Source organism: Mytilus galloprovincialis, chromosome 1, assembly GCF_965363235.1.
Source record: "Mytilus galloprovincialis chromosome 1, xbMytGall1.hap1.1, whole genome shotgun sequence".
In the NCBI taxonomy this organism is placed as follows: domain Eukaryota; kingdom Metazoa; phylum Mollusca; class Bivalvia; order Mytilida; family Mytilidae; genus Mytilus; species Mytilus galloprovincialis.
The window spans coordinates 71,694,398-71,714,591 of NC_134838.1; the positions used below are offsets into that span (position 1 = coordinate 71,694,398).

At 31.9% G+C, this 20,194-nt stretch overlaps 2 protein-coding genes across 3 annotated transcripts; both read left to right on the forward strand.

Annotated features, from left to right (window-relative positions):
- Positions 1-7,394: 7,394 nt before the first annotated feature.
- Positions 7,395-19,164, forward strand: LOC143083027 (uncharacterized). Of its 2 annotated transcripts, none has more exons than XM_076259161.1 (5): positions 7,395-8,132; positions 17,481-17,559; positions 18,006-18,118; positions 18,609-18,705; positions 19,023-19,164. In XM_076259161.1, exons 1-5 carry the CDS (start codon positions 8,025-8,027, stop codon positions 19,106-19,108), a joined length of 483 nt encoding a protein of 160 aa, XP_076115276.1. In that variant the 5' UTR covers positions 7,395-8,024; the 3' UTR covers positions 19,109-19,164. The 2 variants fall into 2 exon arrangements, with proteins under 2 accessions (XP_076115276.1, XP_076115266.1); XM_076259151.1 differs by lacking the exon at positions 7,395-8,132 and adding an exon at positions 16,857-16,986.
- LOC143083021 (uncharacterized) lies at positions 12,543-16,285 on the forward strand. Its single transcript, XM_076259138.1, has 5 exons — positions 12,543-12,655; positions 13,391-13,923; positions 14,381-14,649; positions 15,466-15,532; positions 15,941-16,285. The coding sequence occupies exons 1-5, from the start codon at positions 12,583-12,585 to the stop codon at positions 16,064-16,066; spliced, it is 1,068 nt and encodes a 355-aa protein (XP_076115253.1). The 5' UTR covers positions 12,543-12,582; the 3' UTR covers positions 16,067-16,285.
- Positions 19,165-20,194: the final 1,030 nt, after the last annotated feature.

The window sequence follows — 20,194 nt, forward strand, 5'->3', positions numbered from 1 at the left end:
CTTTATAGCTTATTGTTCAATGTAGGACTAGGCTCAGTGAAGACCGTACCTTGACTTGTCGGACACAAGCATTAACAACTATAGGTTACCGTACGGCCTTCAACATTGAGCAAAGCCCATACCGTATGGTCAGCTATAAAAGGCCCCGATAAGACAATATAAAACAATTAAAACGAGAAAACTAACGGCCTTATTTATGTAAAAAAAAAATGAACGAAACACAAATATGTAACACATAAACAAACGACAAACACTGAATTACAGGCTCCTGACTTGGGACAGGCACATACATAAATAATGTGGCGGGGTAAAACATGTAAGCGGGATCCCAACCCTCCCCTAACCTGGGACAGTGGTATAACAGTACAGCATTTAAACGAACTATACAAATCAGTTGAAAAAGGCTTAACTCATCAGATAGACAAAAAATACCAGTGGACGTGGCCGGTTACGCTAGCTCATTACGTTCTCAATACGACCACACCACAATTTATCCGATTGCAAAACGATTTCATGCCGCTTTTTCGGCGATAATAGCTAGCACGCTCTAACCATGATCATTCTTCGATCTGATCACGTTCATCTCGCGATCTTTCTACGCTCTTAGCAATACTTTGCAGGTACATAATGTAACATCATGTTTCTACTGTACCACCGGAGTTTAGCCACTACCACACCATGAATTTTTTTAACATGTTCAAAGGTCATGCTCATCATGATCATGAAGCCTTTCCATGACTGTACCACGAAGAGGAAGACTATAATAGGCTGCTACTATACGCGCTTGTCGTTCCCAGTACGACCTCACTAAGATTTTACTGTCTTTACTCTGATTTCGTTCAAGAAGAATCTCATATATGATAATATATACAGATGCATGATGCTTGAAGTATGATTTATATGATCAAATGAGACATAGAATTAATAAGAATAAGAATAGTTGAATTTGACTCCCATGATAGCAGAATAAATAAATTACAAATGATATTATGATATTGGCGAAAGCATATATTTTGGTCTATGAAAGGCTTGATAATTTCTCGCTACTTTGAAGACCTGTTGGTGACCTTCTGTTGTTGTTTTTTCTATGGTTGGGTTGTTGTCTCTTACCCCATTTCCATTCTCAATTTTATTTACATCATATATGGACGAAGTACTTAAATTCCGACTGCCGCTTGAAGTGAAGGTATTTTGGATAGGATCAGACAATTCCATCTGTGGAAAGGTTAACGAGATCTTAGCGTGCATAAAATGTTGCACTTTACTAACATGCGGCAATATAATTAATGTCCCAATTCAGTTAGAATGAGACTTTAAACATTCACATCCAAACAAATTCCCATTTATGACATGAGCTTCCCCATACATGTACAAGACCGTTTTTGGTTCTGATGTCTTCATGATCATCTTCACTGCCTCAAGGGAATTGCTAGCTTATACATTTGTAATAGTTGTAATCTCAATAAACATAAAAAAAAACGAATAACGTCGCATTGACAGAGTTAAAAGTGTCTCCTGTTTTACATATTTAGCTGCATCGTCCGTCAGCAGGCAGATCCTCTCCCGTTCTAGCCAAAAGTAAAACTTATAATAAATTAAGGTACTTACATGTAGTATAGGAATCTTTAGGGAACCCATTTAAAAGAGGATGTTGACGTGTGTGTTTTTTTTAAATTATTGCGAAACTCAATGTTATCGAACGTTATGTGTTTAATCAGAAAAGGTAAAGAAAAAGCTTAAAATGTGTCATGAAACAGATTTCCCCAAAATTAATGTGATGGAGTGTTTAATCAGATTTCAAACAATGCGCCTATAAAAAAAATCAGGACATATATTGTATATTAAATCTGTCAACAAATTTATATATGTAGTAAATTGCAAGTTTTAATATTCAGTAATTATACTAAATAAAACAGCTTTTTGTAAAATGCCTAGAAAAAATAGCCATTATGTAAATAAAACATTTTACAAAATGCAAAAACTTAGAAAATGCCTTTAAAATGTACATGTATATAACATTGAGGGTTCAATGTTAGTTTGACATCTGTCACCAATCCTTAAACGCATTAGTTATAGTTATTTCTCCCTGTAAATGTGTCAGTATAGATATGATCTCTAAGATCGATAACGGAACCATTGTAGATTTAGAAGGGATTGGCACTAGCATATTCATTTCAACCACATGTCCCGCGGCTTGGACTAATACGCATTGATTGATGTCATACACTTTACCGTTATCTACCCTATCAAAACTCATGACTAAAGCAACACGTGTACTGAAAAATTAATAATGAATCTGTTACTAAGGACTGATACTTTGTTACCTGAAAAAAGGGGGGATTACATTTTTGGGAATTAAAAGGGGGTATCCAAATGCAAGATACTTATATGGGGTGGGGGGATTCTATATTTTCAAACATGCAAGAATATACTTTCATTTTAGTTGACACTATAAGACATAAGAGGATGGCCAGGATAGATGTGACTACAAATAAAATTGGGAATGGAAATGGGGTATGTGTCTAAAAGACAACAACCTGCCCATGGAGCAAACATCATCCAAAGGCCACAAAAACATGCTTTCAAAGTAGAGGATATATATTTAAAACATCAAAATGACATTCGCCTCATGCAATGATCTTAAAGTTTATAAAAAAATGAGTTATCAATTTACATAAGTCATGCTGAAGGCCAAAAATGTTGAAGAGTAGATCCAAAGATATTAATAATGAAGCGTGGTCCGTTGAAAACTATTTCAGCTCTCTCTTGGCTTTACAGAGTAAGCATATAAGACATTTTTTTAGTCTTGCATGGTATAAAACGAGAGGGAGGAGTATTACCCAAAATTATTAGGTATTGTTCTTAATTTTTTAGGTAGAATTAAATGACTAATATCTAAAGTAATTGTTATTGAGGAAATAGTGTCACTCTTATTTAAGCCATTATGAACTGCATAGTTTAAACATATTTATTTATAGTGGATTGGGAAACAAGTTTTTCAACTTATATTTATCCCTTTCCATTTTGCGGGTGCGAGTGCTGCCTTGTACATAGCGGCATTAGCCTGCTCTTTTTCGAAATCTACAAGGGTGTCTTTAACGTGCAAGAGATATGGCTCTCTCTTAACACGGGTCAGCCATTATTGTCCCCTTCCGACGGACTATCATCGTTTCCTCGAGACCATACTCGCAAATGTCAAGGGAGAGCCAAAAATTCAGTTCCTGAAATTTTCATCCCAGACGGGAATCGAACCAGGAACCTATGTGTTAGTATAAACATACGTCAATTACATGAAAACACATTTTGCTAACATAAGTCATGAAACATATATTTCTTAAACTTTGTGATCATTTTCCTCTACAGAAAAAGACACGTTATGGCATATATATTGTTGTTCTTTAAGCATTGGTGAATTTTAATGTAAATTTTACTTCAATAAGATTTCTCTTAAATTTTGTAAAACCGTTTTTAAGCAATATTTTGTACAGGTTATAACATGTATGAGGTACTTTTGTACATGTTATAACTTGTATGTTTGCATTATACAAGTTATAACATGTACAACATTTTTGTACATGTTATAACCTGTACAAAATCGCAACTTGTACACGACATATATATTACCTGCAGCAACTACATTTGAGAACTTATCTACTTGTGTAAACCTGAATCCGCTCGGCTGTTTGGTTCAGATACAAATTCTAAGTTTCAACATTTTATATTACGGGAAAGTATTTGTATGTGTAGTTTAATTTACTTCTTTTTAAAGAATAGAAAATAATGTGCTGAAATCGAACGAATGTGTGGTTAATGTCAATGAGATTAAAATAAACACCTGTCCTAAGTCGTTTGACGTATATTGTTCATAAGTTTTTTTAGTTTCTCGCGTTTTTTTAAAGATTAAATTTTTGTTTTCCTGTTTGAACGGGTTTACACTAGTTATTTGGGGCCCATAATAGCTTCCGAGTTGAAGACCGTATACGTAATTGGTTTACTTTTACAAATTGTGACTTGGATGGAGAGTTGTCTTATTGGCACTCTTTATACCACCTCTTCTTATATCTATTATCTATATCTATGTAAAGTTCAATGAAGTCACAAACAACTCCCTTCTATAAGCTTTATTTGCACTACTATTGTTCAAAAAATAGTATAAACGGAAGTTGGATGAATGTATTTTTTGTTGTGAATAATAAAAATATTAAAAAGTGTTGGGGGAAATTTATTATCAAATACTAGACTAAGTATATCTCCCTTGAGTGATTTTCATCAACCCGTAATAAATATTACTTTCCACAAACTTCTCAAAGAAGGCCGTATGGTGACCTATAGTTTCTGAGACATTTTGATGTCTTATGGCCATTGTCTCATTGGCAATCATACCACATCTTCTTTTTATAGCCATGCCACAACAATCTTCTAGAACACGTGGGCGTCGTTGTAGGGGTTGCTGTAGAGGCAGAGGGAGCTCTGATAGTAACGAATTCTGGTGAAGCAGAGATTTCGGACCGACCAATTCAACTAAAATTACAACCTTTTGCTGGTTCATAAAGCTAAACTTACAATATGTTAGTGCATGGACGATAGTAGAGATGACACAGATGTGTCAATAGATATTGGAAAATGTGGTATGAGTGTTAATGAGACAACTCTCCATCCAAGTAACAATTTATAAAAGTAAACCATTATAGGCAAAGGTACAGCCCTCAACACGGAACCATGGATCATACCGAACAGCAAGCTATAAATGGCCCAAAAAATTACTAATGTAAAACCATTCAAACGAGAAAACCAACGGTCTAATCTATTTAAATGAGAAGTATGGTTGAGCTGTTAGAGAAAATGGACAAGAACTAAATATAGACAAGCAAAACTTAGAGATATATAATATATTCTATGTGAAAATGGCAATGAGAAATATGGTCGTAGTATGAACGTAGTCAGGTCGTAAGAAGAGAGTGGTGAGTACGACAAGGGCATGCCAGAATCGTACTACGGTCTTGAACTGCGTGGTGTAAACATGGTATAGTCGTAGTAAAAACGTAGTTGGTTCGCGGTGAGAACGTGATGGTCGTAGTGAGTTCATACTAAATCGCTGTGAGATCGTAGTGCAGTATCTCCGAATGGAATCACGCTTTCGCTACGATGGTACACCGACCTATGCGATCTTACTTCAACATTAATGCGCTCTCACTACGCTTCTATACTATAAAAAAAGAAGATGTGGTATGATTGTCAATGAGACAACTATCCACAAAAGACCAAAATGACACAGACATTAACAACTTTAGGTTTCCGTGCGGCCTTCAACAATGAGCAAAGCCCATACCGTATAGTCAGCTATAAAAAGCCCCGATAAAACAATGTCAAACAATTCAAACGAGAAAACTAACGGCCTTATTTATGTGAAAAACATAAACAAACCACTAAATTTACAGGCTCCTGACTTGGGAAAGGCACATACATAAATATTGTGGCGGTGTTAAACATGTTAGCGGGCTCCCAATCCCCCCTAACCAGACAGTGGTATATATAGCTGTAAAACATAAGAACGAACTATAAAAATCAGTTGAAAAAGGCTTAACTCATCAGATGGACAAAAATACAAGTGGATGTGTCCGGGTACTAGTCAACTAAAGAAACGATTTGGAATACATTTTTCAAAAAGTATTAAATATAAAACAAAAATTGAGATACACTATTTTGAAAAGCTTTCATTTGCAATGCATGCACATATGATAATGAAAATCCAAACTTGTTGGAAAGTATTTAAATTCCGTGTAAACGATCATATAGGGTGCAAACTAGTTTTGCGGAAAGTTGAATAAAAAATCATTTTTCCGTTGTTGACTAGTATACTACGACTTGATTACGCCACGACCGCACCACAATTGAAAGGCCACGCTCATCACGATCTTGAAGACCTCACCACGACCTCAATGCGATCTACATGATCGTACTACGATCATCAAAATTTGCATTTTTTTCACAAATCGTAGTGCGATTGTGGCCTAGTGGGACTGCTGTATCAGAGCTTATATCCCTTGAACCGAACTCTAAGCCGGGAATGTCACAGTTTATACCCTGTCTGAGATCTGAATAACATATATAATATATATATAAATGTCAATGTATGTAAGCTGGGCTATATTTTTTTACTCAAAACTCCTGTCCTGGCTTTTATTTTCAAATTTCATCCTAGCCCCCTCCCTTTTTCTAAAAATCAAACGGTAGCTCCAGAATTTCATAATTGTGTATATAATGTATACATGTATAGAAGTCTTGTAGTTTATCAAGAAAAAGTTCAGCTGAACCAGAAGAAAGACAAATCATATCAAAGCAACTTTATAAAGCAATCTTTACAAAAAATGAGGTCCATGTCCATCAAAGGTTACAGTACTATTTATAACTATGTTTTGTACGTTTATATTTGTAGTTTTAGAAATGTTTGTATTTGTGTTTGCTTGACATATATGGGTTTAAATTATGACTAAATACTATATTACTGGCAGTAAATCATATCACTTCTTAACGCAGCCATCTGTTACTGTTCAGTATTCTCTAAACAAACTATACCATTCAACCTTTTATTAAAGCAATCATGTTTTACTTTGGAAATTTGACCCCCGGATATCATTCCAAAAAGTCTATTCACGTTTTTATTTCATCTCATATAATTATGTTTCCGAACTCTGCATTGCATATTGTGTGTTGAAACATTCACGTAAATTGTATAATGGTGTGCTATGTTCATGAAAGATGTTTAATTCATAGATGTAATACATCGAGTGGTTTAAAAAATTATCTGAGACAGGCGGACTATTGCTTTTTTCATTTTAAAATTAAAGTTTAGTGTGGCGTCTATTTCGATATTCTAGTATACATTATTGTTAAGTGGCCATCTGAAGCTGAAGGGGTGTGCCATTTTTGCCTCAAAAAACGTACCCATTTTAATATAACATTCACCTATAGTTATATAAATATTTAAGAAAGAATGACCCATACTTATATACAATATTTAAAATATGACGTTAAAACGTTATTGAAGATCAAATCAAGAGACAAATTTCCGGGGTTCATTTGGGAACTTATTTGAAAGGTGAAATTAATAATTGACCATTAATAATGTAAGATTCTCAATAGCATATTTATATGATATGTAGATTATACTCCAAATCAATATACAGTTTTCAAACGTAAATGCATTTTAATATAGGATGTCATTAAAAAGGAGGGTCTTTCTTATATAAAATCTCGCAAAATTATGACCCATATTTTTGGCACATCCCCGTATACCCAATAATTGAAAGCTACCCCCCCCCTTTTTGGGTTTGACCTTTAATGGATTTCGTTTTCATACCACTTCTTCCTATATCTATATAGGTCAATTGGGTACCAGCATGCACCTGTTAAACCTCTTTTTAGATTTGTTTGGGGAGGGTATCTTTATTGGTACATTTCTATATGATATATTTAACAATGGACAAACTATCAACAAAAACTGAACCAAAGAGAAGATATCCAACGCAGCCACTAAGCAATACATTAAGTCTCCAACTTAGCAAGAAAACCCGTACCAGGAGATCAAATCTAGATCCTAAATATTTATTTTTTTATTTTACTAAATTTCATTTGATTCAACTCTGTCTGCACTTTCTGAAATATAAATATTATAAATTTGCAAGAAAAAATAGAGAATGTGATCAACACGCAAGATGAAGATGCATTCCCCAAGTTAGATAAAGATGATATTAAGGCCAGCCGACTATGCACTATGGTGATATTTTTCGAAAGCTAATCCGATCCACTTGACATTACGATAGCAGCAGGCTCAATTTACGTCATGTAGATTGTTTAATCAGATAACCAATGTCCTGCATCTGGGGTCAGTCAGTTGTATTAATCCTGATGTAAGAGAAGAGATTCAAAGATGATAAGAGTAAAGTACTATGAGATCCTCTCGAATCTGAATGTTTTCGTCAGTTTGTTCATAAGTTGTAGTTTTCACATTGACCGCCATTACAATGTGGTCGTTTGACAGGAAGAACGGTTTAACTCTCTTAACAAGAAATGGAATGCCAGACGAAGAAATCATTGGTTTAGAAAAATCGAACAATGTTAACTGTATCAAGGTAGGTTGATTATTTCATAAATGCAAAATATGTTTTCATTGTGAAAATATTAATGTACTTAGCCATTATTGCATAGTTATTGAAATTTCGAAATTACCGCAAATTTGATCAATTCTGTTTTAGAATATGAACCTTTTAGCTTAGTTCAAATAACAAACTAAAGGAATATATCCAAGAATATACGCAAGCATTTATAAGGCAGTGTCTGCGCGTACCTGCAACCAATTTTCTAATAAGTTATCATATGATAGGGAATGAAATGTGAAAGATACACGAAAATTATCGATTATTTGCTGATTTTGTGAATTCATTGAAGATAATGGCAAATACTATTAATAGTATTTGATTTATATGAATATCAAAAAAATATATGTTAAAAGTTTGTCAGTGGGCTATTGGCTTTGGCAAAATTAGCAAAAAATAGCTTTGCTAATTTTGCCTGTTTATTTCAGAAATTTATTTATTGAAACTATGTATGCACAAACGATATACTAGTATGTGGCTACATGTTAAAACCTTTTCGACTTTTTTTTTAGGCTGTTGAATGTTACTTTTTATTTTGGAACTAAAAGGATATTTTTTCTTTTTATTAAAAGTTTTAATTAGAATGTCGGATTTCATATGAGTTTGCGCGTTTGCATAATATGTATTGTATATTTTTTTTTAGAAGACTGAGATAGTCACGATAGTTAAATTATAAATTGAAAAGTCCTCGCCGAGGATCGGACTTTAAAATTGACAATTTAACTATCTCGATTGGATAAATCTGATAATCCACAGGTATCAATGTCAGAATATATATATTTATATATATATATTAATTATCATAAATAATATTTAATGACAAATATTCAAAAACTAACTGATAACCAAGGATCATTTCTACGATAGAGTTTTAGTGATGTTGCAAAAAAAAAAAAAAATAGGCATTAAACTTTTTTTCATAGTCGAAATTTCAAATCTTAAACTTCGGTCTCACCTAAACGGATAGCTAGAATGGTATTTTTCAATCCATTCATGTCTGTTAGACGTCCGTTCTTATCCGTTAGACGTCCGTCTATATCCGTTTCATATATAAAAAAAAAAAGAAGATGTGGTATGATTGCCAATGAGACAACTATCCACAAAAGACCAAAATGACACAAACATTAACATTTATAGGTCACCGTACGGCCTTCAACAATGAGCAAAGCCCACACCGCATATAGTCAGCTAGAAAAGGCATGTCCGTTTAGCGTACGATTTATTTGTCGACATCCGTTTTATTCGGTGGAAAATTTTGAGCATCTTCAAAACTTTTAACGGATGTCCAACAGATGAAGTGTCCGTTAAACATCTGGTAGTCGTCTATTTTGTACGGTACCGTCGTCCGTCTCGTTTTCGTTTTTTATCCGTTACTTGGCCGTTATACATATGTTGGAGGTCTGGATGACAAAGTCACCAACGGACTTGTATCAAACGTATAACGGACAAAACGGATGCTGTTCAAAAGAATTTGAACTTGACTTCTATCGGACGTTTTTATATTCATCCGTTTGGCGTCCGTACGTGCTATCCGTTAAGGTGTGTCCACAGCTTTAAATGTTTTGATAACACAATGTCTTTCTTGTTGATGCATCGAGGAAGCTGTATGAATATTTAAACAAAGTTTTTTTTGAAAAGACTATAGAAAATTCTTACATTCTATCATTATTTTACTTTTATTTCAGATACATACTTTCGAAGAAACAAAAATTTATAGACTAGAAAAATTTGACAGTAAATGCACACAATTTGCAACTAGATTTAAAAGTTGTTTAAACAGTAGATCAAGCTTTGTGGAGATGTGGAAATGTCTTCATACCGGTAAGTTTGTTAAAAGACCTAATATTTATTTTGAATTTGAAAAACAAACCCGAGTGATTTTGAATATTTATTAAAAAATGAACGCGTCACAGAATGTTTGCTTTGTATCACCACGCGGAGCTATTAGTTTCGGTCGACACACTCGCCATCTTATTATTATTTTTAATTACTTACCACAAATAGATTCTGATTGTTTGCCTTTTGATGCGGCTGAAATACAACTTCTGCCAATCTAGGCACACCTTCAGAGAAGCGTCGTGTCTTTTCGTAAATGTTTTACTTTTCAACAAGTAATTATTAAAGTGATTTTTTTTTAAAGAATGGGTGTTTAACACACACCCTTTATTAAAATAAATTCAGTTTATATCAATCAATAAATCTAAAAATATCTCATTTCCAATACTCAACCAACTACCACATGCACACATATACCCTTCAATAAGGATAGAGAGAAGCAGTCCTCAGCTTTTCAGAAAGCTCAAACTTTTTCTTTTGATTTACATGTACATGCACAAATTTAAAAATGTGGTTTGCAACTACTTTGATAAATCGATTAATTAATTAATCGTATAATATTATATATTTATCATCTACCTTTACTTTAATGGTAGTCGAGAAAACAGGTTTGTAAGTTGTAAATTCATATTCTATGGCAAAAATGAAATATTCCATAGACAAGTCAGTATATTTATTGTCTAACTAGTGCTTTCTTTTATCATAACAGAAAATAAGAACAAAGAAGACAAAATTGCTGACAGCGGAGTAAAAGATAAAGCAACCAATGTAAAGGAGCAAACAGGTACTTTTAACAGCGGACATTTCAGACAATATTTAAGGAAAACCTAACAAAAACAAACAAAAAATGATAACAACAGACATTCTATTGTAATAATAATTAAAGTATATCAGAGTCACATCTATAAGTGGAAACTGAAATTGTACTGAAAGCTGTATGTTTCATGTACGAAATATAATACACATATTTATGTGTAATTGCAATGTAAAATGTTATTCGTCTAGATTGTAAGTTTATACGAAAGTTCGAATTATATCACATACAAAAATTCTGAACGTTGTAATTATGAGATAAATTATGCAATAATTTAGTAGTATTTGTCTCTGATACAATGCATCACATAAAACCCCTTTCTCAGATTTTCACTTATAAAACTGAGAAGTCTGCTTAACTGTTTAAATTCCTTGCATTTTCACTTTTATCGTAAATGTTGGATCGAAGAGGCTGGACACGTTTTACTTCCTGTTGTTAATTTTATTTAACAGAAACAAAGAAAAAAGACCAAATTGATATCGACGCAGAAAAAAAGAAAAAAGACCAAATTGATATTGACGCAGAAAAAAAGAAAAAAGACCAAATTGATATCGACGCAGAAAAAAAGAAAAAAGACCAAATTGATATTGACGCAGAAAAAAATAGAGCAACAAATGCAAAGGAACAAACAGGTACTAAGTTATATAATAGCAGTGGAAGCTCAAATTGTAGATCATTGTAGGTTGGCTTAAATACAAGAAATTTCTGAAAAGCGAATGGAATTTTCTATTAATAAAGAAATTTCGAAATTAAAAACCAATTATTTTTATTACAAATTGCAGTAGAACGTATTTAAGTACAGCGTATTTAAGTGTATGGCCTTATACTTGTCAACAGTAAGGTTTGTCTTGTGAGAGAACTGTCTACATATTTTATCATATTGATGTTCTATTGTCTTTTGCTGTTTATTCCTATCCCCTTATATCGTATTTGGGCCTCTAAGAGCTGACTTTGCTGTATGGGTATGCTCATTACTGAAGGTCATATAGTGACATATAGTTGTTAACGTCTATGTCATTTGGTCTCTTGTGGAGAGGTTTCTCATTTGTGATTATTCCACATCTTCTTACTTGTATAATTTATGATAGCTAGGTACAAATCATATTACGAGATTTCATACAAAGTTAACATTCAACCTATAATTAGTAATAGTAGACAAATTTCGCGTCTGTATGTACGAATAAATAAGATGATATTTTTTTTTATAATAAAAAAAATATTTCGCAGAGAAGAAGAATAGAACAGATGAAACAGATAACAACGAAGAGAATATGAAAGATGACGCACTTGGGCCTAAAGGTATGTTTTAATTAAGGATCAAACTCAGATATTGTGTACATGAAACGGCAACATTTTGAACAACTTAGTAAATGAACTACCTGCAACTTCAAGTGCATGAACACGCATGTGGCTTGCTGTACGTATGTAAAGTCTTTGGATTCAAATTTCAATAATGTAAAAATGGTGATAGAATATCTTTCATCAGTAATGCATGCGATATCATGCATCCAATATATTTTATCTAATAGTAAATTATTGTTTCATTATTTCAGAAAGAGATTACCAAAAAGAGTCTTCAGATACATGTGACTTAGAACAAATGACAGAAGAGACAGACACTGAAAGTAAGATACATGTACATGTTGATTTATTTTAAGTCATTGTCTGCTCCATATAATATAATACCATCTCATATTTAATTTAGTGAATAGATTAAGGAGCTAAAATATTTTACCGCCTGACACTGTGACATGCTACATGTAGCTAAAACAATATATGCAATACTTTATAGGTGACACACCAGAAAAGGAATTTAGCTTCGAAGAACGAATACAAAGAAAATTCAAAGGTATGTAGAGTTTGCGTGCAATTATGTCTGTTACATGTACGTAAAGTAACAATTTGTTTCAGATGTTTAACTGTTAACAAACCAAAGTACAATTAATAAAGTAAAAACTTGAGAAAAGGTAATTTTTCTAAAATTATTATAAATACATTCATACCAAAATGATAAAAAAAGAGCTATAGTCTATAATGTGTATTTTAGTAAATGTACATCTTTTGTGCGGGTATCTTATATATTATTTGCTATGTTGAAATTAAGATGCTTCTAACATTATGTGGATATATTTTTGAAACTAATTGTAAATCCAAGGTATAAAGGCTTATATTGTCCCTGGAAAGAAGCAATAGGAAAGTTACATTTGTGTATGATAGAGTTTAATCATGAGGAAGAGTGTGAAAATTACTACCATTGGATTTATATATCCCTCCAACCATAACAGACATCACATTATACACAAAATTGTACTCTCGAAACAGGGGACCCAGAGTGGTGCATATATATATATATATATATATATATATATTATCTCGATCAAACCTTACATTCAAATACACAGTATACTCAACAAATTACTCACAACTGGTTGCTAACAAACGGATTTCAGAAGCTTGAACTAGTGTAAATAAATGGCTTAATTATATTTATTTAAATATTTTCTTGTATAGAACACATATTTCTTAAATTTAGACATGCAACAGGTTGCCTGAATTGACTCAATTTTAATTGAATATACTTTAGGATATTTTCCTTTGCCGGTAGGAAACCTCAAAGAGCCATCATCTACAAATCTCGTGAGAGTTCCAGATGAATCCCATACTAAACAGTTAGAAAAGGAATTTAGGAGAAAACCTTTCAACTACTACACACTTATGGTAGTAAACATACCTGGATTATCTGATATTCCAGATAATATACAAACTTGTAAATTGGAGACCATAGGTGGTAACCATTCAAGAATAGCCTTGAAAAACATATTGAAAGACAAAGAATTGAGTTCAGAAGAACGAAAAAAATACGAGGAACGCTTGTGTGCCGTATACTGCTCTCTAACACCACAAGAAGCCAAGCGAGTTGGACTGGAGCACAATACAATTCACAGATTTGGAAAGGATATAGATATCTTTGCAAGAATTGAGTGTTTTCGTTCAACCTTGTTTCAAAGGGCTGGATTCAATAAAAAATCAGACATACAAACTAAAGAAACACCAGTAGACAAAAATTTACTGAATGAATGGAAAAACGACTTAGAGATGATAACAGGAGTCGAAAATGTAAGTTATAAATTATCATTATCGTTGAATTTTAAACAGAATTTTAATAAACTTTATACTAATTGTTGTAGTTGACCTTACGTATTACATTTGTACAACTAATTAAATTACACAAATAAGGGAGGGCGGGATCCACAAAAAAATGCAATCCATTATATTTCTCAATCAGTGAAGACCTATTGGTAACCTTCTGTTGTTGTCTGTTCTGTGGTCGGATTGTTGTCTCTTTGACACATTTCTCATTCTCAATTTTAGGATCAAGGCAAATGTTATGTACAAATTTCTAAATTTATTACGATTCAGATATGTTAAAAACGAAATATTGGCCAGCCGAATTATTCAGAACAATTTGACATTTGTTTACAATCATTTAAAATATTACTCACTAAATCCTTGTAAAAAAATGAATATTAAGATATGCACGTTTTCTATATAATTGCTTAATTATTTTTTACAGAGGAAGAAACTGAATAATAAATTTCGTTTCGAATTGTTTTTGGCCCAGTTTTCAACCCCATGCTGGTTGCAACTGAGATCCTTTATTGATAACTTTAAAGGTAGCAAACGTAAACAAAAAAATAAGATAAGTGGAAGACAGTTACGGTGCTTAGATGGGTTAAAGGAAAAGACTATTTTGGATCTTCTTCAGAAGACCAACAACCAGCATGTTGACTTCTGTAAATTCAAAGCCATGTGTGACGAACATAAATCAAAGTCATCGTCAGTGTATGTATATACGATTACGTTTCTTATATTAAAAATTATTGCGATTTTTGTTATGGTCGAAATTCATCACACCAAATAGAAAAACTATTTAATTTGCATTGTCGTGCTACAATCTTGCAGTAAAAAAATGAAGTCTATGTACTGTAGTTTTGTCCATTTTTTAACCTCTGTCTGGTTGTGAACTATGTAATAGCACAAGCGTTGTGTACGCCCTTTGGCTGATTTGGCTATAATGATGTAATGCTTGATGTTCGAAGATATTTCTTGTTATTAAACTATTGAATCTGAATCTATTATATCTGGCTGGATAATGCTGTTTCAATTTAAAACCACTTTTTTTTTAAACTGTTACAGTTCTTTCATAAAACAACATGAAAAGGAGAACCCATATAATCAATTAAAGATAATTAATTAATTAAAATATAAGCATTCAGATAAACCCACTGAAGGCAATGCATGGTTATTATCACTAAGGTTTCAAACCTTTAAAATTTACTGTGTACTGGTGCCGTTATGATAAAAATATACAGTCAGATTTAATTTGAGCTTATATATGTAAAGCTAAGTTTGAATAAATACTATAGGTCAAATACATGTAATCTATACACATATGTTACTCTGTCAATTAATAAATTAATAAATGTTAGTGTCCGTTATAGAACATGGAAGTACTAGTACACCTTGTCTTTTACTTTTCAACTCATGTTAACATCCATATTGAATTACAAAATATGAATGAATATGTCAGAATACTAAATTGCATGGTATAATTTTATAATTCTTAAAATCTAGTAAACTATAACATGTTTATTTTAGGACATCAAAAGGGAAGCACAAGGCCACATTAAAAAATGCTGTTGCAGAAGAAGAAAAAACTGAACCCGTAAGACATCACTTATCATTTTTTATCCGTTAGTATTTCAAACAAAATAGCAATTTGCTTTTTATTTCATAGAAGATGTGGTATGATTGCCAATATGACAATTTGGAATCTCCAATGAAACAATGTATGAAAAATAATTATGTGCAGTAACAATAAAGTGTATGCCTAGAATAGAAATGTTTTAATAAAGTCCAAAACACCAACACAAAATTAAGAAATTAAAAAAAATCAAATTTACACCTCTCTTTATAAAGACATTATGGTACATAAATATGTTTGGCAATTGTATATTATTTTCATACAGTTAACTTTCAATTATGCGAATTTTGATTATCTATGTAATTAAGTCATGATAACCACTGGAGTTTCATGAACACAATTAAATAATATAAAAAAAATGTTGTCTAGGATGGTGAAGAAAGAATTATCACTATTGCTGAAGAAGATGTGGTTAGTGAAAGTGCAAGTGATGCATCTGAAAGAGAGGAGTATAAACTTCTGTACTTAAAAAATAAGGCAAGTAGTAAACAATAGTATATCTCTACGTGTCTAGTAGAGATTGCATTTGAAGAGTGCAACCGAATACTGATTTTTTTTTTATTGACAAATATAAAGTTAGCATATATAAGCTGTCATCAACCTAACAATGTCTAAATACCAACTCATAGCTCATCCAACAACCTCGATAAAATGTAGTTTTAATAGATCTTCAAAACAAACACAACTTGAAACTTTCTTTTTTTTTCAATTGAAACCCCGTTCAGTGAGAATTTCAACATTTATATATACAAAACTTTACATTTGAATAAATATATCGTATTGGTCTATCGCAAAGGAACATAAATTTCATGGTTAGTATCCTCTATACACTTTTTCAGCAGTTGGAACACTGCCTGTTGTCCTTATCTTCTAAACATAGTTACAAAATTATACTTCGTATGGTTTCATTTTAATATCATCTCACAAGTCATTGGAATTTTGGACTCGTTTATGGACGGAAAATATCTTTAATTCATTTTTACACATTTTCAACTGCTTAAGTGTGGCCGTATTTAGGACAAGCATTAACTGTCAGAAGAATAACACCTTATTGTATTTGGCACAAAACTGTTGAAGAGGTCGGTGAAATAACCCCTTCCTAAGTTTCTTAGCCTTAAACAAAACTTTAAAATGTATTTTTTCATATTGATCGTATATTGTATAAACCAATTAAAAGTATAGCTAAGTGTCAAATTATTCATGCTACTGTTTCTGTTGATAGAATTTTATACTCCATATTTTTGTAGACCCATTTAGACGATAGCTTAAAGAAAATCGATGTACTACACAAAGAAAACACATCAATGAAGCAAAAATATGCAGAACTCAAAAATAGTTTCGAACAAGAAAAGTTGAGTAGCCAAAATTGTAAATGTGAAGCTGATACTCTTAAAAAAGAAGTTAGTGATCTGAAGGTAAATTTGATATTAAGTTGATTAATTTAACATACAGATTCGCAGAAAATTATCAGCATTGGACAGTATTTTCAAAGAAAGGATAATCAATAATAAAAAAAGTATAAACACATTTGCCAACTACTAGACTTATAGCTAGACAAATCTCCCAACAGTATTACAGTTCTAGGAACCAATCCTAATTGAGATATAATCACTAGACAATAATTGCTGCTTAACCTTTCTTTTAACACTGGAATTGCAATAGGCACATGTTGTAGCCAGTCCAGTCTCAAATAATTTTTTTTTATCTTTATGCAGCTGCCTGATTATCATTCAATTAAAGAATATAGTTTCCATTGCATGCATTGAACTCAAACAATGAATGGTTTGTTTAAGGTGCTCAAATAATGATACACAATTTAACTTTAAAGATGTTTCTCTGAAAATACAGTATTTCCTTTTGTCGTAAGACTTGAGTAAACACATATGTAATATTTAATTATCTTTTGTAGAAGAAATTAGGTAATATCTTCAAAGAAAACAAAGAATTGAAAGAAGACATAAACAAACGGAAGTTGGCATCCGTGACAGGTATGAATTGCAATTTTTTTTGTACTCTTAAGTGACATTTTATTTCCTTAATTAAGACGAAAGAAGATTTGATGTACACAAATGTATATATCAAGTATAATTGAACATTCAATATGTCTATGCATGGTTGAGTAATTCTATCTCTGAAAAAGATATATGTTTCATATGTCATTGGTATGGTTTATGTCTCTTTATCTTTTATCAAATTATACATGTATGTTCAATATGCATATAATTGTTTAATTATTTAAGTCATGTTATCTCTGAGGAAATTACCTGTTCACTTTAACTATGGTTTAAGTCTATGATCTGTGAGGAAATTATATGTTCAATATGTCTATGGCTTATTAAAGTCATACTTCATGTATCTCTGAGAATTTTTTTAAGAATGTTCTTCCTTTGCAATTTCAAACTGGAAACAAGTACTATAAATAATTTCTTTTCAGATTTTTGTGCCAGTACTATCTCTGTGGATCTTAATCCATCTCCAAGGAAAAAACTCTGTACAGAAAATAACACAGACACACATGATGGGAAAAGGAAACGTCAAATGAATGAGGTATATTTGAAGGTTTTGTGTTGACTCGGTCTTGCTTAATGTACAAACCAATCCCAATATACTGGATAACACTTAAAATAATCATCACCTACAGTAACTATCATGTTTTCTAAAGATTAAATGCATATAATCACAACGTTTATTTCTGTTCTAATCATATGTTTACATGTTGCTATACTCGGTAAAATTTAAAGATTACAATGAATTACTTCTTGTTTAGTCTATCAAACTATATATTTGGTTGAAAAATATCAGTTCTCTCATTATACCGTTATGCTTTTTTATAATCTCACGCTTACTGTGCAGAATATTGGATAACCACAACTTTTTCTTATAATTAATACGATTTATGTTATAAAAAATACTTTGTTCATATATTTTATAGACATTTTGGAGTTTATTTTATGAAAGAAAAAAAACAAGTGATACCTTTTACATAGAATTTAGTTACTTGACAATTAACTATGTTAATTTTGTGTTGTTTTATTAGGAAAACACGGAGTACAAGGACGGAGAAAAGGTTTTATGCTTTTGGAAGCAGGACCAGAAGTGGTATGAAGCTGATATCATAGAGAAAAGGAGTAAAGGTAGGTGTTGTCTTCAGTACAATCAACTTTTAGCTCCAGACAACAAACAATGCATCACCAACAGTATCAATTTACCTTTGATCGATATTTTAAGTAAAAATATAATTTAGAAATTAGAATACAAACGGTATTAGTTTAAGGTTGAAAATTATATAAACACTTTTTTTCACCAGCATAGCCGTTAAAGTCCAATATCGTAGATTATAGAATGAAATGCTTCTCTCAATTTTCTTTGATTCAGTAACGTTATCAATTTAAAGATTCTAAATAACTAATAAACTAATCATAATTCTAAATTATGTATATTTTTTTTACAGGATACTTTGTTAAATTTGTACTCGATGGAGTAGAGAGAGTTCTAAAGCAAAAGGACATAAAAAAGAAGAAGACTGGAAAAAGATGATACTTTTGCAGTCAAAATCCATATAAAATGTGAATTAATAAATGTGTATATATTTATTAACTTTTGTTATATGTTTGTATTCCCCTGTTCCGAATGTAGGAGAACATGAGTTTCATTTATTTCAGTAACTTCTTTCAATTAATTTTTAAAAATGTGATACCAAGCCGCATTTCATCAATTTTTACACTGTCATGAACTTAAAAAAAAACAATGCTCCTCAACTTTTCTTACTACTGGTTAATTTTTATTAATAATGGTTCTGTAGGATTTTTTTGTTGCATTCTTCCCAGAAATCACACATCAAGGTCTTCGAAATTTTTAATGGTGTTTTATGTGAGCCTTATATACATCCATCACTTATCAACTTCCTGTTAACCAAATACTTAAAGCTGCCCTTTTTTTAATTTATTTAGCAGTACCTCAAAGTTAGTGTATTCCATTATCATCTATGGATCGAAAAAAAACCAATTATACAAAGAAGATGACGTATGATTGTCAATGAGACCAATATCGCTACAAAAGACCAATTGACACAGAAATTAACAATTATAGGTCAGCATACGGTGTTCAAGAATGAACTAGGTCACAAACAATTTCAAGGAGTATTAATACTCTCAAGGTAGAAACCTTTATAAATGAGTATCGATACTCTCAGATAAAAACCTGTTTAAATGAGTATCGATACTCTCAAAGTAGAAACCTGTTTAAATGAGTATCGATACTCTCAAAGTAGAAACCTGTTTAAATGGGTATCGATACTCTCAAAGTAGAAACCTGTTTAAATGGGTATCGATACTCTCAAAGTAGACCTGTTTAAATGAGTATCGATACTCTCAAAGTAGAAACCTGTTTAAATGGGTATCGATACTCTCAAAGTAGAAACCTGTTTAAATGAGTATCGATACTCTCAAAGTAGAAACCTGTTTAAATGGGTATCGATACTCTCAAAGTAGAAACCTGTTTAAAAGAGTATCGATACTCTTACGGTAGAAAACTGTTTTAAAGGGTATAAAAACAGTAAAGGTAAAAAAAAACTGTTAATACTCTCAGGTTAGAAAACGGTTTTTGAGAGTATCGATACTCTCA

What these genes read in the sequence shown, in the direction of transcription:
- LOC143083021 (XM_076259138.1), top strand. Translation starts at nt 12,583, where the DNA reads ATGCAATACTTTATAGGTGACACACCAGAAAAGGAATTTAGCTTCGAA. An exon ending in AATACAAAGAAAATTCAAAG is followed by an intron (nt 12,656 to 13,390) that starts GTATGTAGAGTT and finishes AATATACTTTAG; the next exon opens with GATATTTTCCTTTGCCGGTA. An exon ending in AAATCAAAGTCATCGTCAGT is followed by an intron (nt 14,650 to 15,465) that starts GTATGTATATAC and finishes TGTTTATTTTAG; the next exon opens with GACATCAAAAGGGAAGCACA.
- LOC143083027 (XM_076259151.1), top strand. Translation starts at nt 16,876, where the DNA reads ATGAAGCAAAAATATGCAGAACTCAAAAATAGTTTCGAACAAGAAAAG. An exon ending in AAGAAGTTAGTGATCTGAAG is followed by an intron (nt 16,987 to 17,480) that starts GTAAATTTGATA and finishes TATCTTTTGTAG; the next exon opens with AAGAAATTAGGTAATATCTT. An exon ending in GGAAACGTCAAATGAATGAG is followed by an intron (nt 18,119 to 18,608) that starts GTATATTTGAAG and finishes TTGTTTTATTAG; the next exon opens with GAAAACACGGAGTACAAGGA.